This window comes from Monodelphis domestica, chromosome 7 (assembly GCF_027887165.1).
Source record: "Monodelphis domestica isolate mMonDom1 chromosome 7, mMonDom1.pri, whole genome shotgun sequence".
In the NCBI taxonomy this organism is placed as follows: domain Eukaryota; kingdom Metazoa; phylum Chordata; class Mammalia; order Didelphimorphia; family Didelphidae; genus Monodelphis; species Monodelphis domestica.
Genome location: NC_077233.1, coordinates 197,326,008 through 197,342,443, shown reverse-complemented (window position 1 = coordinate 197,342,443; position 16,436 = coordinate 197,326,008). Strand labels below are relative to the sequence as shown.

The following is a 16,436-nucleotide window of genomic DNA, read 5'->3' as shown; positions in this document are numbered from 1 at the left end:
CAACTCCATTTTGCTTTTCTTGGCAAAGATACTGGATTATTTTGCTATTTCCTTTTCCAGATCATTTTATAGATGAAGAAACTGGGGCAAAAAGGGTTAATTGACTTGCCCTGGGTCACACAGCTAGTAAGTGTCTGAGGATATATTTGAACTCTGGTCTTTTTGACTCCAGACCCAATACTCTATTATCCACTGTGCCACCTACCTGTCCTAATTGAGGGAATGTAAGTGTAAATGACTCATTTCCTCACAAGTTAGAAGATAACATTGGCAAAGAAATAGTAATAGTGAGTTTCTGAAAATAGATTTCTCAGTGCTAGTCTTAATATGGCTAAGACACAAGAAGAGAATTGAAAAGTGGAAGGCAGAGAGCAGAACTGTCTAAAGAATGGAAATAACTATAAGTCTTACCAGTAGACCGGCAGTTTCCCAGCTGTACTGTTATATCGTCCAGTGCTACAAGGCCACAGTCCCAAAAGCTTTTACACCAACTCATGAAAACAACCTGCAAATTACAAGCACAAATGTCCATGAATTCTGTGGTGAAAGATGCAGGAACTTGAATAGCTGAGGCTTTTATTACAGTATTCAGAGTGTTTAATCAAACTGTAATGTACTCTTGATTGTTTTAAATAACATAGTAATGATTGGTGCCATTTGTCTCTGACCCAGGAAAACATGAGATTTCTCCCCTCCCCCCGCTTTCAAAGATATTTACCTTTATAATTATGTTTTGATTATGTCTAATATTTAAACTAGTTTGCATTCATTGTCACATACTACAGTTAGATCCTAATTAGTGCAAATATGAATCTTGTGAAGTGATTACCTTATTTGAATTTACGAGACATATTTCCACTGGGCTGGGACCAAATATGTTTTACATAATTATTTTGAATAGTGCAAATGACCACATCATAGGACTCATTATTAATTTGTACCAGCAGGGACATAACTGTAAAGGACACTGTGAAGAGTCAGGCAAGAAATGAAGTGGGGGCAGGGGGAAGGCAACATATAAAAATGTCTCGCAGACAATCCACAAAGCAGCTAATGGAAGGTTAACTTTTCTGTGCACATTTTTCAAAGGGTTTTTAGACAAATACTATTGATTTTTGAAAAGCACATTCTCACACATACTTTATTCATCCTGTGCACACCCTCTCCTGAGCTTGCTATCAGGGGACATTCTCCACTTCCAAAGATAAAAATCTGTGTCTAGAGATAGAACCTCTTGATTGAAAGCTTGAATGCAGTTACAATTTTATCAGGATACACATTTTTATCGTTACACGTGAGTGCAAACTTATCTGTGTCACAATTTATTAAATTCATTGGGCTGGAGGGAGAAGCATCTTGGATTACCTTCCATTAGGCTGTTTTTAAAGCCAACTTTTCACATGTAGAATGATGGAAGGACATGCTACAAAAATGAACATGAGGTGACAGCACATGTTCAATCCTATAAGTCATTCTCTGAATATAAATAAAACAAGGAGAAAGGAAGAAACAGCAGAATATAAAAGTGGATTGCTCCTTTAGATCTTAAGTATAGTTCGCCTTTTTTTTGGTGGGTTCTTTTGCACACTGATCATTAGATCCTTTGGGACGTTGGTGCTTTAAAAAATAAAATTTGGGGCTTGAAAAATTGGATGAATATTTATAACCAAGAGTCAGCTTGCAATTGCTAAAAAATACAAAGTTCCTAGGTAAAGAGCTTAGGGAAAAGAGTTGCTGTTTTTAAAGGGTGTGATTGAATTTTCTGCATTCAATAACTAGATTATAAGGACAGCTTAGAATTTTAATCATACATAATCTTACTTCTTCAATATTTCCACAAATATAACTTCACTGGTATAGGGATCACTGTGCCCCTGCTCCTGCCCCATATCCCACAAAAGTTGATTGTGGCTATGGCATTACATGGAATAATAGATAGTTTTATGAGTCACTCTGCTCATAAAAAAGAGTGTCAACTGGTGGCCACATAGAATTCTGGTCATGGATTTCTCTGATTTTAGTGAGTCTGGTTCTCAGATGACAGATCGGTCAACAAGCATTTAATAAGAAGCTATAATGTGCTAGGCACTGTGCTAAGCAAAAAAAGTAAAAGAATAATTCCTCCCTTCAAGGAACTCACAGTCTAATGGAGTAGAGATAAGAAGCAAAGGAATATATGTAAACATGCTTATTCAGGATTAAAATAGTCAACAGAAAAAAGATACAAGAACTGAGAGGCTTCCTACAGAAGAGGCAATTTTAGCTGGGACTTGAAGGAATCCAGGAAGTTCGGGAGGTAGAGATGAGGAGGAAGAACATTCCATGCATACAGGAAAGGCAGAGAAAATCCCCAGAATGTAGAAATGGAGTGTCTTGTTCATGGAGAAGCAAGGAGGCCAGTGTCACTGGGCTGAAGTGTATGTGGGGGAGTATAAGGTATGAGAAAACTGGAAGAGGAGGGGTAGCAGAAAGGCTGATTATGAAGGACTTTGAATGCCAAACAGAGGATTTTGTATTTGATACTGGAGGTGATCAGGAGCTGCTGACCTTTATTAAGTAGGTATGTGTGTGTGTGTGTGTGTGTGTGTGTGTGTGTGATAGAGTCAGTCAGACCTGTAGATGTGGATGCAGAAAATGTTACCAGAACTCATCTGAAAGCCTTGTTCTTTTGATGGAATCTGTTACCCTTTACATTCTGTTGATGTCTTCAAGAATATAGTTACTTCCATGCCATGATGAAGTGGCATAAGAGCATATTATCATAGATTGATGATGATGATAAAAACCAGCATTTATATAGCACTTTAAGGTTTTCAAAGCACTTCACTTATGTAGGTACTATTATTATCCCTATTTTAGAGAAGAGAAAACTGAGCTGTCATTAGTTGGAACCTCTAATAAGAGTTTTTTAAACTCAGTGTCTACATTTATTGAGAGGTAGAACAGTGTAGCAGGTTAGAGAGCTTGCTTAAATCAGAAAGTACTAGGATTCAAGTCCTACCTCTGACTTGTATTGACTATGTGACCTTGGACAAGTAACTTAACCTCAATGCCACAGACTCAAAGATTCTAAGTTTCAGAGAAGGTACTGATTTACATATATAGAGAGAATTTCTACGTCGAGTTTGTCACACCAATGAAATCAATCACAAGTCTGGTTCTACACATACATCTTTCATTATTAAAGTTTGAGTAAAATTTATCTGGACCATAATTTATTAAATTAATGATCATATAAATGACAGTTTCAAAAGCATCATTTGCACAGTCAAATCCAGTTGTAACCCAAATTGTGTTGACTGAGAACTGATGGCCAAAGTTCAATCTTGGAGGCTTCCCAATGGAACCAAATCGTGGTTTATGACATCTCCTGGCCTTTTTTTTCCTTTGGAGAACATAATAATCTGCAGTTCTCCAGGGATATTTGACTCTACTCATGCAAACAGTTCATGGCTTACAACCCAAGTATTTAGATATAAAATATTTATTTAGAACCATATGAAACACAAGACTAACATCCCAACTCCCTTAGTGATTCATGGTACATTGGAAAGAATGAGATTGTAGACCCACATCACTGAGCTTCAATGACTCTGCCAATGACTTCCTACTTCTATGGCAAAACTCAATACAAGAAAATGGCAGGATGTCACTAGCACACCACCAGGCCAACAGGTGTGGCTTATCTATATATGCTTAACAAACCAGTTTGTTAATGGTTCTCTCTAAAACTTAATCCACAAATGAAATCAATCACAGGCCACTTTCAAACTTTGGCTGTGAGCCTTAAACAAGAGCAGTCTGCTGGCATTGCATCTTTCTGGCACTGAATTTTATTGAAAAAATGCATAAACAAGATTAGTTTGTTTAATTAATAGAACTCTATCCCTGCCTACCTCTTTGCAGTCTGGTTCTATTGATGCCTCCATGTTGCATTACATAGTATGCTAGAGGTGGCAAATCATTTGAAATGACTGGGCCTGGCTGAGGCCATATGAAAGGAAAGAATTCCTCTTTATTCTGGGAAAATATAACTATGGCTAATATGGGGTCAGCCATAGGCTAAATTCTTATTTATTGTATTTTTGATAAATACACTTTTGTTTCCATTTAATTCATTTTTCAAAACTTGGGTCTGGTCCATAGTGTCTGGAATACTTTCCTTAAATAATCTAAATATACATGTGTATGTTTATAAAAGGTTAAAGTAGGAGAGAAGGTGAAGAATTGTGAATTTGATTCTCCAAAAGTGCAGCTTTATTTCACAAAAGACCTTCAAAAGTTTTATGTTGAGTTCTTATAAATTGGCTGAGTTTAAATTTACCAGATCTTGTGCTTTAAAGAGGCCTTGCATTCAACCATTTAATGAACTCTTTTTCAAAGGAATAATAATCATTTGATATAGTTTAAAATTTCTATACATTGGGTTTTTTAATTAGGATGCATGTATATAATTTTTTGCATAGTCAAATGGAACTTTTGTATTTGAAAGAAATGTACATGCAAAACAGGCCTTTATCACATTAATAAATGAACATGACTTAAATTCCCCAAATAAAAATGATAACATTATTGACTATAGACATATTATGGACATCAAACATAAAGATCTCAGACTATGGAACATCTAAATCCACTGGGATACCTGATCAGGTCTACAACCTTTTTATTAGAATTCACTGTGAAATCATTGATTATTTTCATTAGAACAATAAATAACAGCACTAAATAATAATGTCTTCTCTACCACACTAAAATAGATACAGTCAAAATTAAATTATCCGTGGTGGCAAAATATGGGGATCGTATGGAAAGTTCAATAAATACATGAAAGATTAGTGATATGGCTGATAAAATAGGATCTGTCACATTGTGTGTGTGTGTGCGTGTATGTGTGTTTTATACTTATAGTATAGTGAGATGGTTGTTCCCAATGACATCACTCAGCTTTTGGGAGAATTGGATTTAAGTGAGGCAGAATTGCATAAAGTTGTTAGCCCCACTCTCTCTTCTAGAGTCATCCAAATCCAGTGGTGAGGCAAAAGTCAAGATGACTGACTGGCTTGGATGCAGGGGATGCTCTTGCTGTCTTTGGTGGCTGGCCAAGCTCTAAGAGCTTTGCCTGCATCAGTCACCTTCGTGGCTAATGGAACAAATTGTCCCCATCTGCCTCTTGCACCAGGGGAAGTCTTCACATGCCTGGGGTAGACACCCCACTAACTCATGTTTGACGTCTTTGATTACCTTCAACCTGTTTTAGCCCACCTGACAAGACAGTTTTACTAAGGTGTGACCATGGCTTTTTAGAGCCATGAGTGAGAGTTGGGTGACAGGTTTACACCAAAGGTGGATGGGAAGCCCTGAAAAGGGTTCTGAAAGCCCTGCACCTGGCACTATTCCTCCCAGAACACCCCATATACCTCCTATGGTGATATGCATATCCATCTTTACACGCACAATATATATATATATATATATACATAAAGCTACACACACATATATCTTACAAGTGCTAGGTAAATGTTAGCCATTGCTATTTTACTATAAATCTCTCCACCAAAGGAAACCCAACCCTTTTTTAGAAAGGTTTTCAGGAACTGTCTAAGGCTCAGAAAAGTAATGACTGGTGATACAGAGGGCATCACAGGCAGGGTTCAAATCCACTTTTTCCTGATTCCGAGTTCAGCCATCTGTTTACTATATACCAAGCCGTCTCTCTGAAGAATTGACTGAGATCATCGGATCATAGTGTTAGAGCTAGAGGGGACATTAGAAACACGTAGACAGATTCTCTCAATTTTGATGAGGAAATTGAAGACAAGTTAAGTGGCTTCCCCAAAGTCTTTTAAGTAACTAGTAAAAGGCACAGAACTAGAGCCCAGTAAGGGTGAGGAATGAATGGGGAAGGGAAGGAGCCTTTCTGAGATGATCTGTGGATTTCAATGCCTTCTTCTCCCAAAAGCCATTTACCAGAATATCAAATATTAAATCTGATTAGTTTTAATGCCTCTTTCTTTGCCTGTGTTCCCTAATTGGGTGGTACCCCATTCAAATAAAAAAATATGCAAAAGACTTGGAACCAGTGGGGAAAAGGAATAAGTGCAAAATAAATTTAAATAATGTAAGCGCTGAGGAACTGTCCCCCAGACTGTTGTTTATTTTTGCCAAGTTTTATGCCCTTGTTGACTGGTGAAGCTAGCTTTGTGCATTTCTCATCTTCTTGTTTCTAAGACAGGCAGTGTGGTGTAATTGATAGCATGCTGGGTTTGGAGTCAGGAAGGCTTGGGTTTAAATCTCGTCTTTGATTCTTTTTCTAAACCTTACCTTTTGTTTTAGAACCAGTACTATGCATTGGTTTCAAGGCAGAAGAGTGGCAAGGGCTAGGCAAATGGGGTTAAGTGACTTGCTTAGGGTCACACAGCGAGGATGTGTATGAGACCCCATTTGAACTCAAGACCTCCCATCTCTGGGCCAGGCTTGCTATCTTCTGAGCCACCTAGATGCCCTGATACCTTTGATTCTTTCTAGTGTCTTCTCTGATATTCAGGAAACTAAGAATTTCCTTGAAAAAGATAGGAGGGAACCACATGGACTTTAGGGCAGCTAAGTGGCAAAGTGGATAAAGTGCTGGCCCTGGATTCAAGATGACTCATCTTCCCGAGTTCAAATCTGACATCAGACACTCACTAGCTGTGTGACCCTGGGCAAGTCATTTAACCTTTTTTTTTTGTCTCACTTTTCTCTTTTATAAAATGAACTGGAGAAGGAAATGGTAAATCACTCCAATATCTTTGCCAAGAAAATGACCAATATGTTACAAAGAGTCAGACAAGACTGAAATGACTAAAAAACATAACAACAACTTCATGGGCTTTTAGAGTAATATATTACCCCCAAATATAAAACAAGCTAACACTTATATTACAAATTGGAAGGCAGCTAGTTGGTATAGTAGAGAGAGAGCAGGACTTGGAATCAGGGAGACCTGTGTTCAAACCCTGCTTCAGAGAGTTGGCATTATATGACCTTGGCTAAGTCACTTAGCCTCTCTTCGTCTCAGCTTCTTTACAGAAATGTTAGGAGGAACAAATAGATAGTATATATAAAGTACTCTGTAAACCTTTGAGCACTACATGAGCTATTATTATCAAAAGGGAATAAAATCTTGCTTTGTATTATTCCCTTTGTTCTCCTTTAAAAAGAAGATTTACTCATTGGAAATATTTTGATAACAGAAGACATGAAAGAATTCGCCATGTGTTCAAGAACTGATTATTTCCAGAGCCATGTTTGTATGTGAGGGTGAGTACAAGAGATGTGCTAAGTCTATGCCAAAAACCATCAACAAGATTTTTATTGCATCTACCCAAAGTCCCAGCCTGTGGTTTTATTGATAGCAGTCAGAGCTTCTTTTTCCTGAGTATGTGGTTGGGCAGACAGAGCTAATTTTCACTGACTCAACTCAGTCATCTATTCCTACATACCCCAATTCAATAATAGCAAAGCTTAAAAACAAACAACAGCAACAAATCCCTAAAAGCCTGATTTCCTCATGGATTAGTAGGAAGAGGTCTGGATTTGGATTGAGGACTTTTGTTCAGAACTTGGTACATCTAATTACTCCTTGTGAGATCTTCAGCAAGTTACTTGACCTTTCTGGCCCTCGGTTTTATTACATATAAATGAGGAAGGGGCAGCTGGGTGGCTCAGTGGATTGAGAGCCAGGTCTAGAGACGGGAGGTCCTGAGCTCAAATATGACCTCAGACACTTCTTAGCTGTGTGACCCTGGGCAAGTCACTTACCCCCCACTACCTAGTTCTTATCACTCATCTAACTGGAAACTAATACACCGTATTAATTCCAAAACAGAAGGTGAGAGTTTTAAGAAAAAGAGACAAAGAAGAAATTTAAACCCAGGTTTTCCTGACACCGAATCCAACACTCTGTTCGTTATACTGCACTGCCTTGCCTGGGAAACAAGAAGAAAAGGAATATACAAAGCTAAGGCATAGAACTTGGCAAAAATAAATCAGTCCTAGAGAGGGGAGGTCCTGAGTTCAAATCTTATCTCAGACACTTCCTAGCTGTGTGACCCTAGACAAGTCACTTAACTTCAACTGCCTAGTCTTTACCACTTTTCTGCCTTGGAACTGTAAGGGGAAATGGGGTTAATTTTTAAAGGGTTGGATTCGATTATTTAAGAGTGTGGTCACTAGGAATTTAATTAATTCCAAAGAGATTTTATTTACAATTTATTTACAAAATGTAGAAAGAGTGAAGCAAGAAATCAGAGAGAGGATAAGGTAAGATATCTAGCCTGAGCACTAAGTAATTTACTTCCGACCCTTCTGGGCAGGGAGAATTATTTTCAGCCAGCCTTGGCAAAGCTAAGGACCTGGGAAGTGTCTCTCAAGAGTAGGTCTCTCTAGAGGATAGTTTTTTTTTTAGAAAATCCAGCAGTTAAGAGTCAGCTTTTCACTCACTATGTGTCAGTTCAAAGGAACAGGGTCTCAGGTCCAGTCAGCAGATCAAAGAATGAGGAATTCCTCCAGTCTCCACTTCCAAAAAATGAAGAATTGAATCTCACAGGAAGTAACAACTCCTTTTCAAGATGCTTCTTTTGTGTCACTTCCTGTGTCTTCCCCTAATTTTACGTCTACCAATCATAGTTGATGCTTTGTTTTAGAACTGCCCAGAAGGCAATCAGTCAATTCTGACTTGTCATCCACTATCACACGTGGGTCACAGACCTTCCCCACTCAAGGTGTGAAATGAGTTGTTGGCACCATTGGTGATTAAATCTAAAAATGGGTAGATCTCCATACTTAACTTTTAAGTACTGTGTTCTAAAAATAGATGAGGGTTACAATTTAATCTTCACAATCAGGGGAGAGTTAAATATTTTCATTGTTATAATCAGGGGAGAGTTAAATTTAATTTTCACAGAATTCATACTCAGTATCCATTCTGACATAAGGTAAGTTTTGTTTGTTTGTTTGTTTTTTGTTAATGAGAAAATAGGGTTAAATTAAGGGTTTTTATCCTAAGGACTATGAACCTATTAAGAAATATTTTGATAATGATTTAAAAATAGTTTCCTTTGTAATCCTATGTGTTTTATTTGATGCAGTTAATAACATTATTCTGAGAATGGGTATGTGGATTTCACCAGACTGCCAAAAGGGCCCATAACACAAAAAAAGTTTTAGAATTACTCCTAGATTAGATAACATGTAAGGTCCCTTCTAAATCCCATAATCAGATGGGTAAGATCCTATAAAACCTCTCAACTATCAAAGACCTGCCCATGGTTACCAAGGGGGTGGTTCTTGAACCAAACACTGGACTTCAACTGGATTTTTTAATACATTTCAAAGAGAGCTTAAGGTTCCCTTAAATATTGCTAATAAATAGGCTGTTTTCTGGCTTGGTTATAAATGCTTTACAACCGGTGTTCCTAGTTAGGCTTCACTGTCCAGGCTGAGCAGCTGTTTTTCGCCATCCAAGCATCAGTATGGGAGGGAAGGTTTTCAGAAAAGGCCATCCATCTTCAGATAGGAACATTCCAACCCATGTGCCAATAATACCAGAAAGTGCAGATGTCCACAAAGCAAACAATGTTAAGTACCTGAATCCCTTGCCAATTTACCAAACAGTTTGATTCTGAGTTAATTTTTCATTCTCCTCCCAATGAGGTTACACATCTTTTGAAAACACATGCTCAGGAAAGAACTTGGCTCCATTGACTAAAGACTTCAGAGGATAATTCTTTAGGAAATTACTATAATCCATCCAGTAAAAAGTTCAGTGTCTTGTAATTAAGACATTATTGACACAAACAGTTGCAGCCTATGCCATCTATCCTGAGAACATTCACTTAACTATTTAATCATAAGGTAAATGAAGATAAAATGATCCCATAAAAAAGAACAAAAAACAAGACCCCAGTATTTATAGCTTTGGAGCTTGTGTTTTTTGTGAAGCTAATGTAAGGCAGAGATGAAAATACATTTAGAAGGGTAAGCTCAAATTTTTCCAAGTTTTTGATGGTAAGGATGTATTTTTAGAAATAGTGGCTAGATTGTAATAATATGCCTTTTACAAATGTGTGCTTGGTTTCTAGATACCACAGAAGGCAATTTGAGGAAGTGTTTTAAAAATAGACCTTTAGTTGACCAGTGCTTAATTTGGTTATGCTTTTCCTTTCTTCATAGGTGCATCTGGTATAGTTCAACATTTGGCTTTGAAAAACAGCAAAAACTGATCAGCTTCCAGCATTCCCTAGTGTGGAGGCCTCTCTGTACTAGTACTCTTCCATATTTTGGGTTAGAAAGGCCTTGATGATATTCTATAGGTCTGTGACTGAATTTTCCCATAGCTTTTTCAGTCGGGCTTCCCTATTTTCAAGTAAAGTATATGTTTTAGCATAATATAAACCAACTTTCTTGACTTTTTTGGCTTTTGAAGCCAGAATTCCCTTTATAACCTATAGTAGATATGAGGGCTGCTATTTCAATTAATAGTATAATCCAGCAAGTTTATAGACAAAGCCATAAAATCAGAGAACTGGAAATAATTTTAGGAATTTAGAATTGTAGGAACAATTTAGTTATATGCAAGATCCTATAAAATCTTTCAACTATTGAAGACCTGCCCACAGTTGCCAAGGGGATGGTTCTTGAACATGAAAGAAAAAGTGGTTGGAGAATTTAGGTTCTTTATTCATTCATTTATTCAACAACCACTTATTAAGTACTTCTTGTGCCAGGTAGTATGCTAGGCACTGGGAAAACAGAGGGAAAAATGAAATAATCCCTGTACTCAAAGAATTTAAGGACTATGGGGCAAGACCAACATATTTTATTGTTATTGTTCAATTGTGTTTCAATTGTGTCAGACTCTTACTGATCTCATTTAGGGTTTTCTTGGCCAAGACAATGGAGTTGTTTGCCATTTCCTTTTCCAGCTAATTTGATAGATAAAAAACTGAGGAAAACATGGTGAAGTGACATGCCCAGGGTCACACAGCTTAGACCATATTTGAATTCAGGAAGATGAGTCTTTCTGAGTTCAGATATAGCAGCACTCTATCCACTGCACTAACTAGCTGCTGCAAAACAATAGATACACATATGTAAATACAAAATATGTTCAAAATAAATAAAAATTATTTTGGGGAGGGGAGTACACTAATATCTGGAGTGATTGGGAAATAGCTTATATAGAAGGTAATACTTTAGCTAAGCTTTGAAGGAAGCCAGAGATTCCAAGTCATGTGCCATAGGTGTTTCCACAGTCTCTACTTTTAGTCTCTTCTTAATGCCTTCCAATCTGACTGTAAAACTCATTATTCCACCAAATTTGCTCTCCAAAATCATTAGCGATCTCTTAGTTGCCAAATCCAAAGGCCTTTTCTTACTGTGCACTCTCCCTGACCTCTCTGTAGCCTTTGACACTTGATCATCCCTTCCTCCTTAATATTATCTTCTCTTGAGGCTTTTGGGACACCACTCTCTCCTGCTTCTCCTCTTACCTATCTGATCACTCTTCACTCTCTTTTTCTGGATTGTCATCCAGATCATACCCTCTAACTGTAATTAACACACAAGGTTCTGGTCCATGTCCTCTCCTTCTTCTACACTACTTTACTCTAGTTCTTCTACTACTTCCTCCCTACTGCTTGACTTGATGATCTCATTGGTTTCCATGGATTTAATTAGCATCTCTAGGCAGATGATTGTGAAGTCTTAACTAGCCTATCCCAATCTCTCCAAGGATTTTCAATCTCTCATCTCTAGTTGTTTTTCAGGTATCTTGAACTGGATGACCAGTAGAAGAAATCTTCAACTCAGCATATCCAAACTGGAACTCCTTATCTTTTCCCCTAAATCCTCCCCACCTCCTACTATTATCCTTAGATAATAGAATCCTAAGTTCCTCACTATCTGCCTTATCCAAGCCAAGACCTATTGATTTTACCTTTGCAACATCTCTCCAATATGTTTCTTTCTTTTGTCTGGCATTGTCAAAACTCTCGTACAGACCTTCATCATCTCATACTTGAACAATTGCAATAGTCCACGTTTGACTGTTCCCAGTTTCTCCCCCTTTGTCCTGTCCTCCATTCAAGCCACTAAAGCGATTTTTCTTAAGTTCAAGCCTCACCAGATTATCTTCCTACCCAATAAACTCCAGTAGTTCTCTGTTTCATATACAAAATATTCTGCTTCGTATTCAAAGCTCTTCATAACCTAACCTTATCCTCCTTTTCCAGTTTTCTTACACCTTACACTCCCTCTATTTTACCCAGGCACACTGACCTCCTGGGTATTCCACAAACAAGACATTCCATCTTTTTTGGGCTGGCCATTTTCTCTGGCTGCCCCACTATGCCTGGAATGCCCTCTCTCCTCATTCTCACATTTCGGTTTCCCTGGCTTCCTTTAAGTTCCAATTAAAATCCTTTACTCTATGGGAAACATTTCCCAATCCTTCTCTGTGTAAATTATTTACTATTTATCCTGTATATAGCTTGCTTATATACATTTGTTCGCTTGCTGTCCTGTCTCTTTAGACAGTTCACCCCATTATATCGTTAAGCTCCTTGAGTAGGGATTGACTTTTGCCTTTTTTGTATGCTCATTGCTTAGCATAGTGTCTGGCACATAGGAGGTCCTTAATAAATGTTTGTGGATTGATTAATCAAAGAGTAAAGGTGAGGAGGGAGGATAATCCAGACATGGAGGATGACCTTTGCAAAGACAAGAAATAGAATGTTGGTAGTTCAGCTCAAATACTGAGTGATTAAAGAGGAATAATGAACAGTAGTTCTGAAAAAGATAGGCTGTAACTAGATCTAAAAGGCTTTAAATATCAAATAAATGAGTTTTCATTTTATTGAAAAGCAATAGAAAATCAATGGAGCTTCCTGCTCAAAGGACAAACATGGCAGACACTGCTAAAGGAATATCAAGTTGCAACAGGATATAAAAGGTGTGGGCAGGATAGCCAAGTAGCACAGTGGATTAGAGCACCAGATCTAGTTGGAAGGGCTGGATTCAAATTTGGCCTTAAACATTTCCTAGCTGTGTGACCCCAGGCAAGTCACTTAGCTCCAAACACTTAGCCCTTGCCACTCTCCTGACTTAGAATTGATACTAAAACAGAAAGTAAGGGTTTCAAAACCAACCAACCAAGCCAAGCAACAACAAAAAAGATATGGGTGGGTAGGTGATGCAGTGGACAGAATAGTGGGCCTGGAGTCAGAAAGACATCTTCCTCAGTTAAAATCTGGCCTCAGATCATTACTACCCAGGAGACTCTGGGCAAATCACTTAACCTTGTTTGCTTTAGTTTGCTCATCTGTAAAATGAGGAAGATCCCAGTTCAAATCCACATTCACACTTCCTACTTGTGTGACTCTGGGTAAGTCACTTCACTTCTGTCTGCTTTAACCCACTGGAGAAAGAAATAACAAACCACTCTAGTTTCTTTGCCAAGAAAACAAAAATAAAAGCAAAACTGCACGGACAGTACCGGCATGCTATGGTCCACAGGATCACAAAGAGTCAGGCAAAACTGAACAACGAACAAAAAGATATGGCTGATAAGAGACCCCAGATGATGTTTTGTGGGGAAAGTCTCAGACTATCAAGGGGTGTGTGTGTGTGTGTGTGTGTGTGTGTGTGTGTGTGTGTGTGTGTGTGTGTGTGTTTAACCTGTTATGGAAGGAATCTCCAAGATAGTCTTTGATTCTCTTGGCCTTCCGTGCTTGGTCACATAATTCAGAATGAAATTGTCATCCAATGACGTCCTCCATCATAGCCCGATCTGGGGACAATTTTTACCCTCTCAGACCCTACATAATACTTTATTTTGCTCCTCTCTAAGGCAAGTATACTGCATTATTGGGGATTAGTGCTATCTGTCTAGGTCACATGTCCTTGAGGCATTGAGTACCACGAGGGCAGTGGTCACAGGAAGGGCTGAGACCCTCTAATTCAACTCGCTCATTTGACACTTGAAGAAACTGAGATTCAAGAGTGACCCGATAATTACAAGTATTCTCTTACAATATTGTTCTGGAGAAAAGGGAACATGTGGGAGAAATAGCAAAATGAAAAAAAGTGATCTTCCTCTACCTACCTCAGCCCTTGTACACACTAGATATTTATGACATACTTTTTGAATTCTATAAAACAATGGATCCCAGAAGGCAAGGTAAAGCGGGCAACCATTTATGTTACCTGTGCCTAATTCTAACTCTTGCTTTTATTCCCCAGAAAAAAAATTATTGTTGGAATAGAAAAAGAGGCTGGAGAAAGAAGTCTGACTACCGAAAGATAGCCCAAGGGATAAATAGTAGAAGAGGTTGTAATCCAGGGCCATGGCAACACTGAAACACAGGGGTGAGGAGGAGGTATGGCTGGCCTGCTGCCACCACAAAAGAATGCCATCTTAGGTAAGGAAATTGCATAAGGCAAACCATAATTTCACCATTGCTTGCTACTCCCCTTTTTCTTATGTTCTCCCTTATGCTTGGTTTTAGACCATTGCTTTGGACCCCATTCTTCCAATGACTCTGTTTTCTTTTTCTTTTTCTTTTCTCTTAAACCCTCACCTTCCGTCTTGGAGTCAAGACTGTATATTGGTTCCAAGGCAGAAGAGCGGTGAGGGCTAGGCAATGGGGGTTAAGTGACTTGCCCAGGGTCACACAGCTGGGAAGTGTCTAAGGCCAGATCTGAACCCAGATCTGCCACCTTCAGGCTTGGCACTCTATCCACTGAGCCACCTAACTGCCCTGGCTTTGTTTATTCTAGAAACCTTTTGGCTTTATGTGGTGTATCTTCTGATTTACTTTCTCTCATCACTATGTATAATTTATAAAATAACTTAAGCTTTTGAACCTCAATTTCTTCGGATGTAAAATAGGAGAACTGGATTAGAGAGCCTCAGGGTTCCTTTCTAGCTCCCAAGACCTCAATGCTTCTTACTAATCAGGGTCTTGAAATATGCTCCATAGCGATTACCCTCCCATCAGGACCTCTGGGGACCATAGCTTGCAGCCCTGGTGAACCTTTAACATGTCTGGGTGTCCAGATAGCAAATTCAAGCCGTCTGTGAGCCCCCACATTACTCGAGAGAGCTGAGGGAGAAAGTACTTGCTTTGGGTGGGGCATTCCTCGGGAGCTGGGAAGAGGGGGAACAGAGCACATCTCTGCCCACGCTGCCTTAGGGAAATGAAGCCACCCTTCTTTGGCACTCATACTGCTTATCCTGTTTGCAGAGAGCCTACTAGTCAGTGGAACTTCCTGATCCAGGGAGTGACTCCATTTGGGGTCTTTCTTCCCAGGGATTCTAGAGTGATTTGTCATTTCCCTTTCTAGCTCATTTTACAGAAGAGGAAAGTGAGGCAAATCAGATTAAGATTTAGGTGGCACTAGGCCTGATTAGGCTTCTCCCTGACCATCCGCTTGCCCTATGCTCTGCTGTCAAACATGTATTACCCACCTTCTACTTCTTGCTTTGGAAATTATAATGAAATCAATAAAGCTTTTGTTTCTGGAAAGGGGGTATTAGTCAACTGCCCTGTGGCTCAACTCACCTTTGCTGTGATTTATTAGCTCAAAGCGAGCGCCCTTCCTTAGCCTCTACTGTCTTCTGTTGAAATATAAGCTTTAGGAGAATCACTTTAGAGGCTGCATGGAGGATGGATTGGAGGGTGGAGAGGCTTGGGGCAGGCAAAGCCACCAGCTGGCTATTGAAATAATCCAGGCATGAAGTGATAAAGGCCTGTATTAGAGCTACTGGCAGTCTAGGGACTGTCTTGCTACTGTATTTCTATTCCCAGTGCTTGTCATACTGCTCCCACATGCTAGGCATTGAACAAACGCTTTTCTTTCACTCATTCATTCATGCATTCATAATATTTAGCTTGCAGATGTGTTTATTTATATATACATCTACATATATGCATATACTTAGTCGTTTCAGTCATGGCCCCATTATGGAGTTTTCTTGGCAAAGATACTGGAGGGGTTTGCCATGTCCTTCTCCAGCTCATCTTACAGGTGAGGAAACTGAGGCAAGCAGGGTGAAGTGACTTGCCCAGGATCACATAGCTAATAAAACCAAATTTGTACTCAGATCTTCCTCTATGAATGATGCCACCTTACTGCCCAAAGGCATACATACTGAGTGCTGTTTTTGCATATTTAAATTATAAGGTGATGCAAAAAAAAACCATACATATATACTTAAAAGTAGAACACATGTAGGAGGCATGGAACATGCTAGCATAATAAATTCTCACTGGACTGGAAAGCATTTATCTTTATCCTTAAATGTTCCATCAATCTTCACCAGAGACTAGGACAAGCTGTTTATTCCAACCATAACTTTTTCCGTAAATAGGAATACACCATTTTCTCGGGCA

General features: G+C 38.8%; 1 protein-coding gene and 1 long non-coding RNA gene across 3 annotated transcripts in view; one reads left to right on the top strand and one right to left on the bottom strand.

Moving 5' to 3' along the window:
* Positions 1–16,436, bottom strand: part of MAMDC2 (MAM domain containing 2) — a 239,786-nt gene that overhangs the window by 35,372 nt on the left and 187,978 nt on the right. Inside the window, exon 10 of the mRNA XM_001365384.4 lies at positions 412–505. Coding sequence (XP_001365421.1) covers positions 412–505 — 94 coding nt within the window. The remainder of the gene's footprint in view (positions 1–411; positions 506–16,436) is intronic.
* LOC103101507 (uncharacterized) overlaps positions 1–16,436 on the top strand; it is a 142,478-nt gene that overhangs the window by 100,274 nt on the left and 25,768 nt on the right. For both annotated transcript variants that reach the window (XR_008913659.1, XR_008913658.1), the window contains exon 2: positions 14,284–14,462. This is a non-coding gene — a long non-coding RNA (uncharacterized LOC103101507). The remainder of the gene's footprint in view (positions 1–14,283; positions 14,463–16,436) is intronic.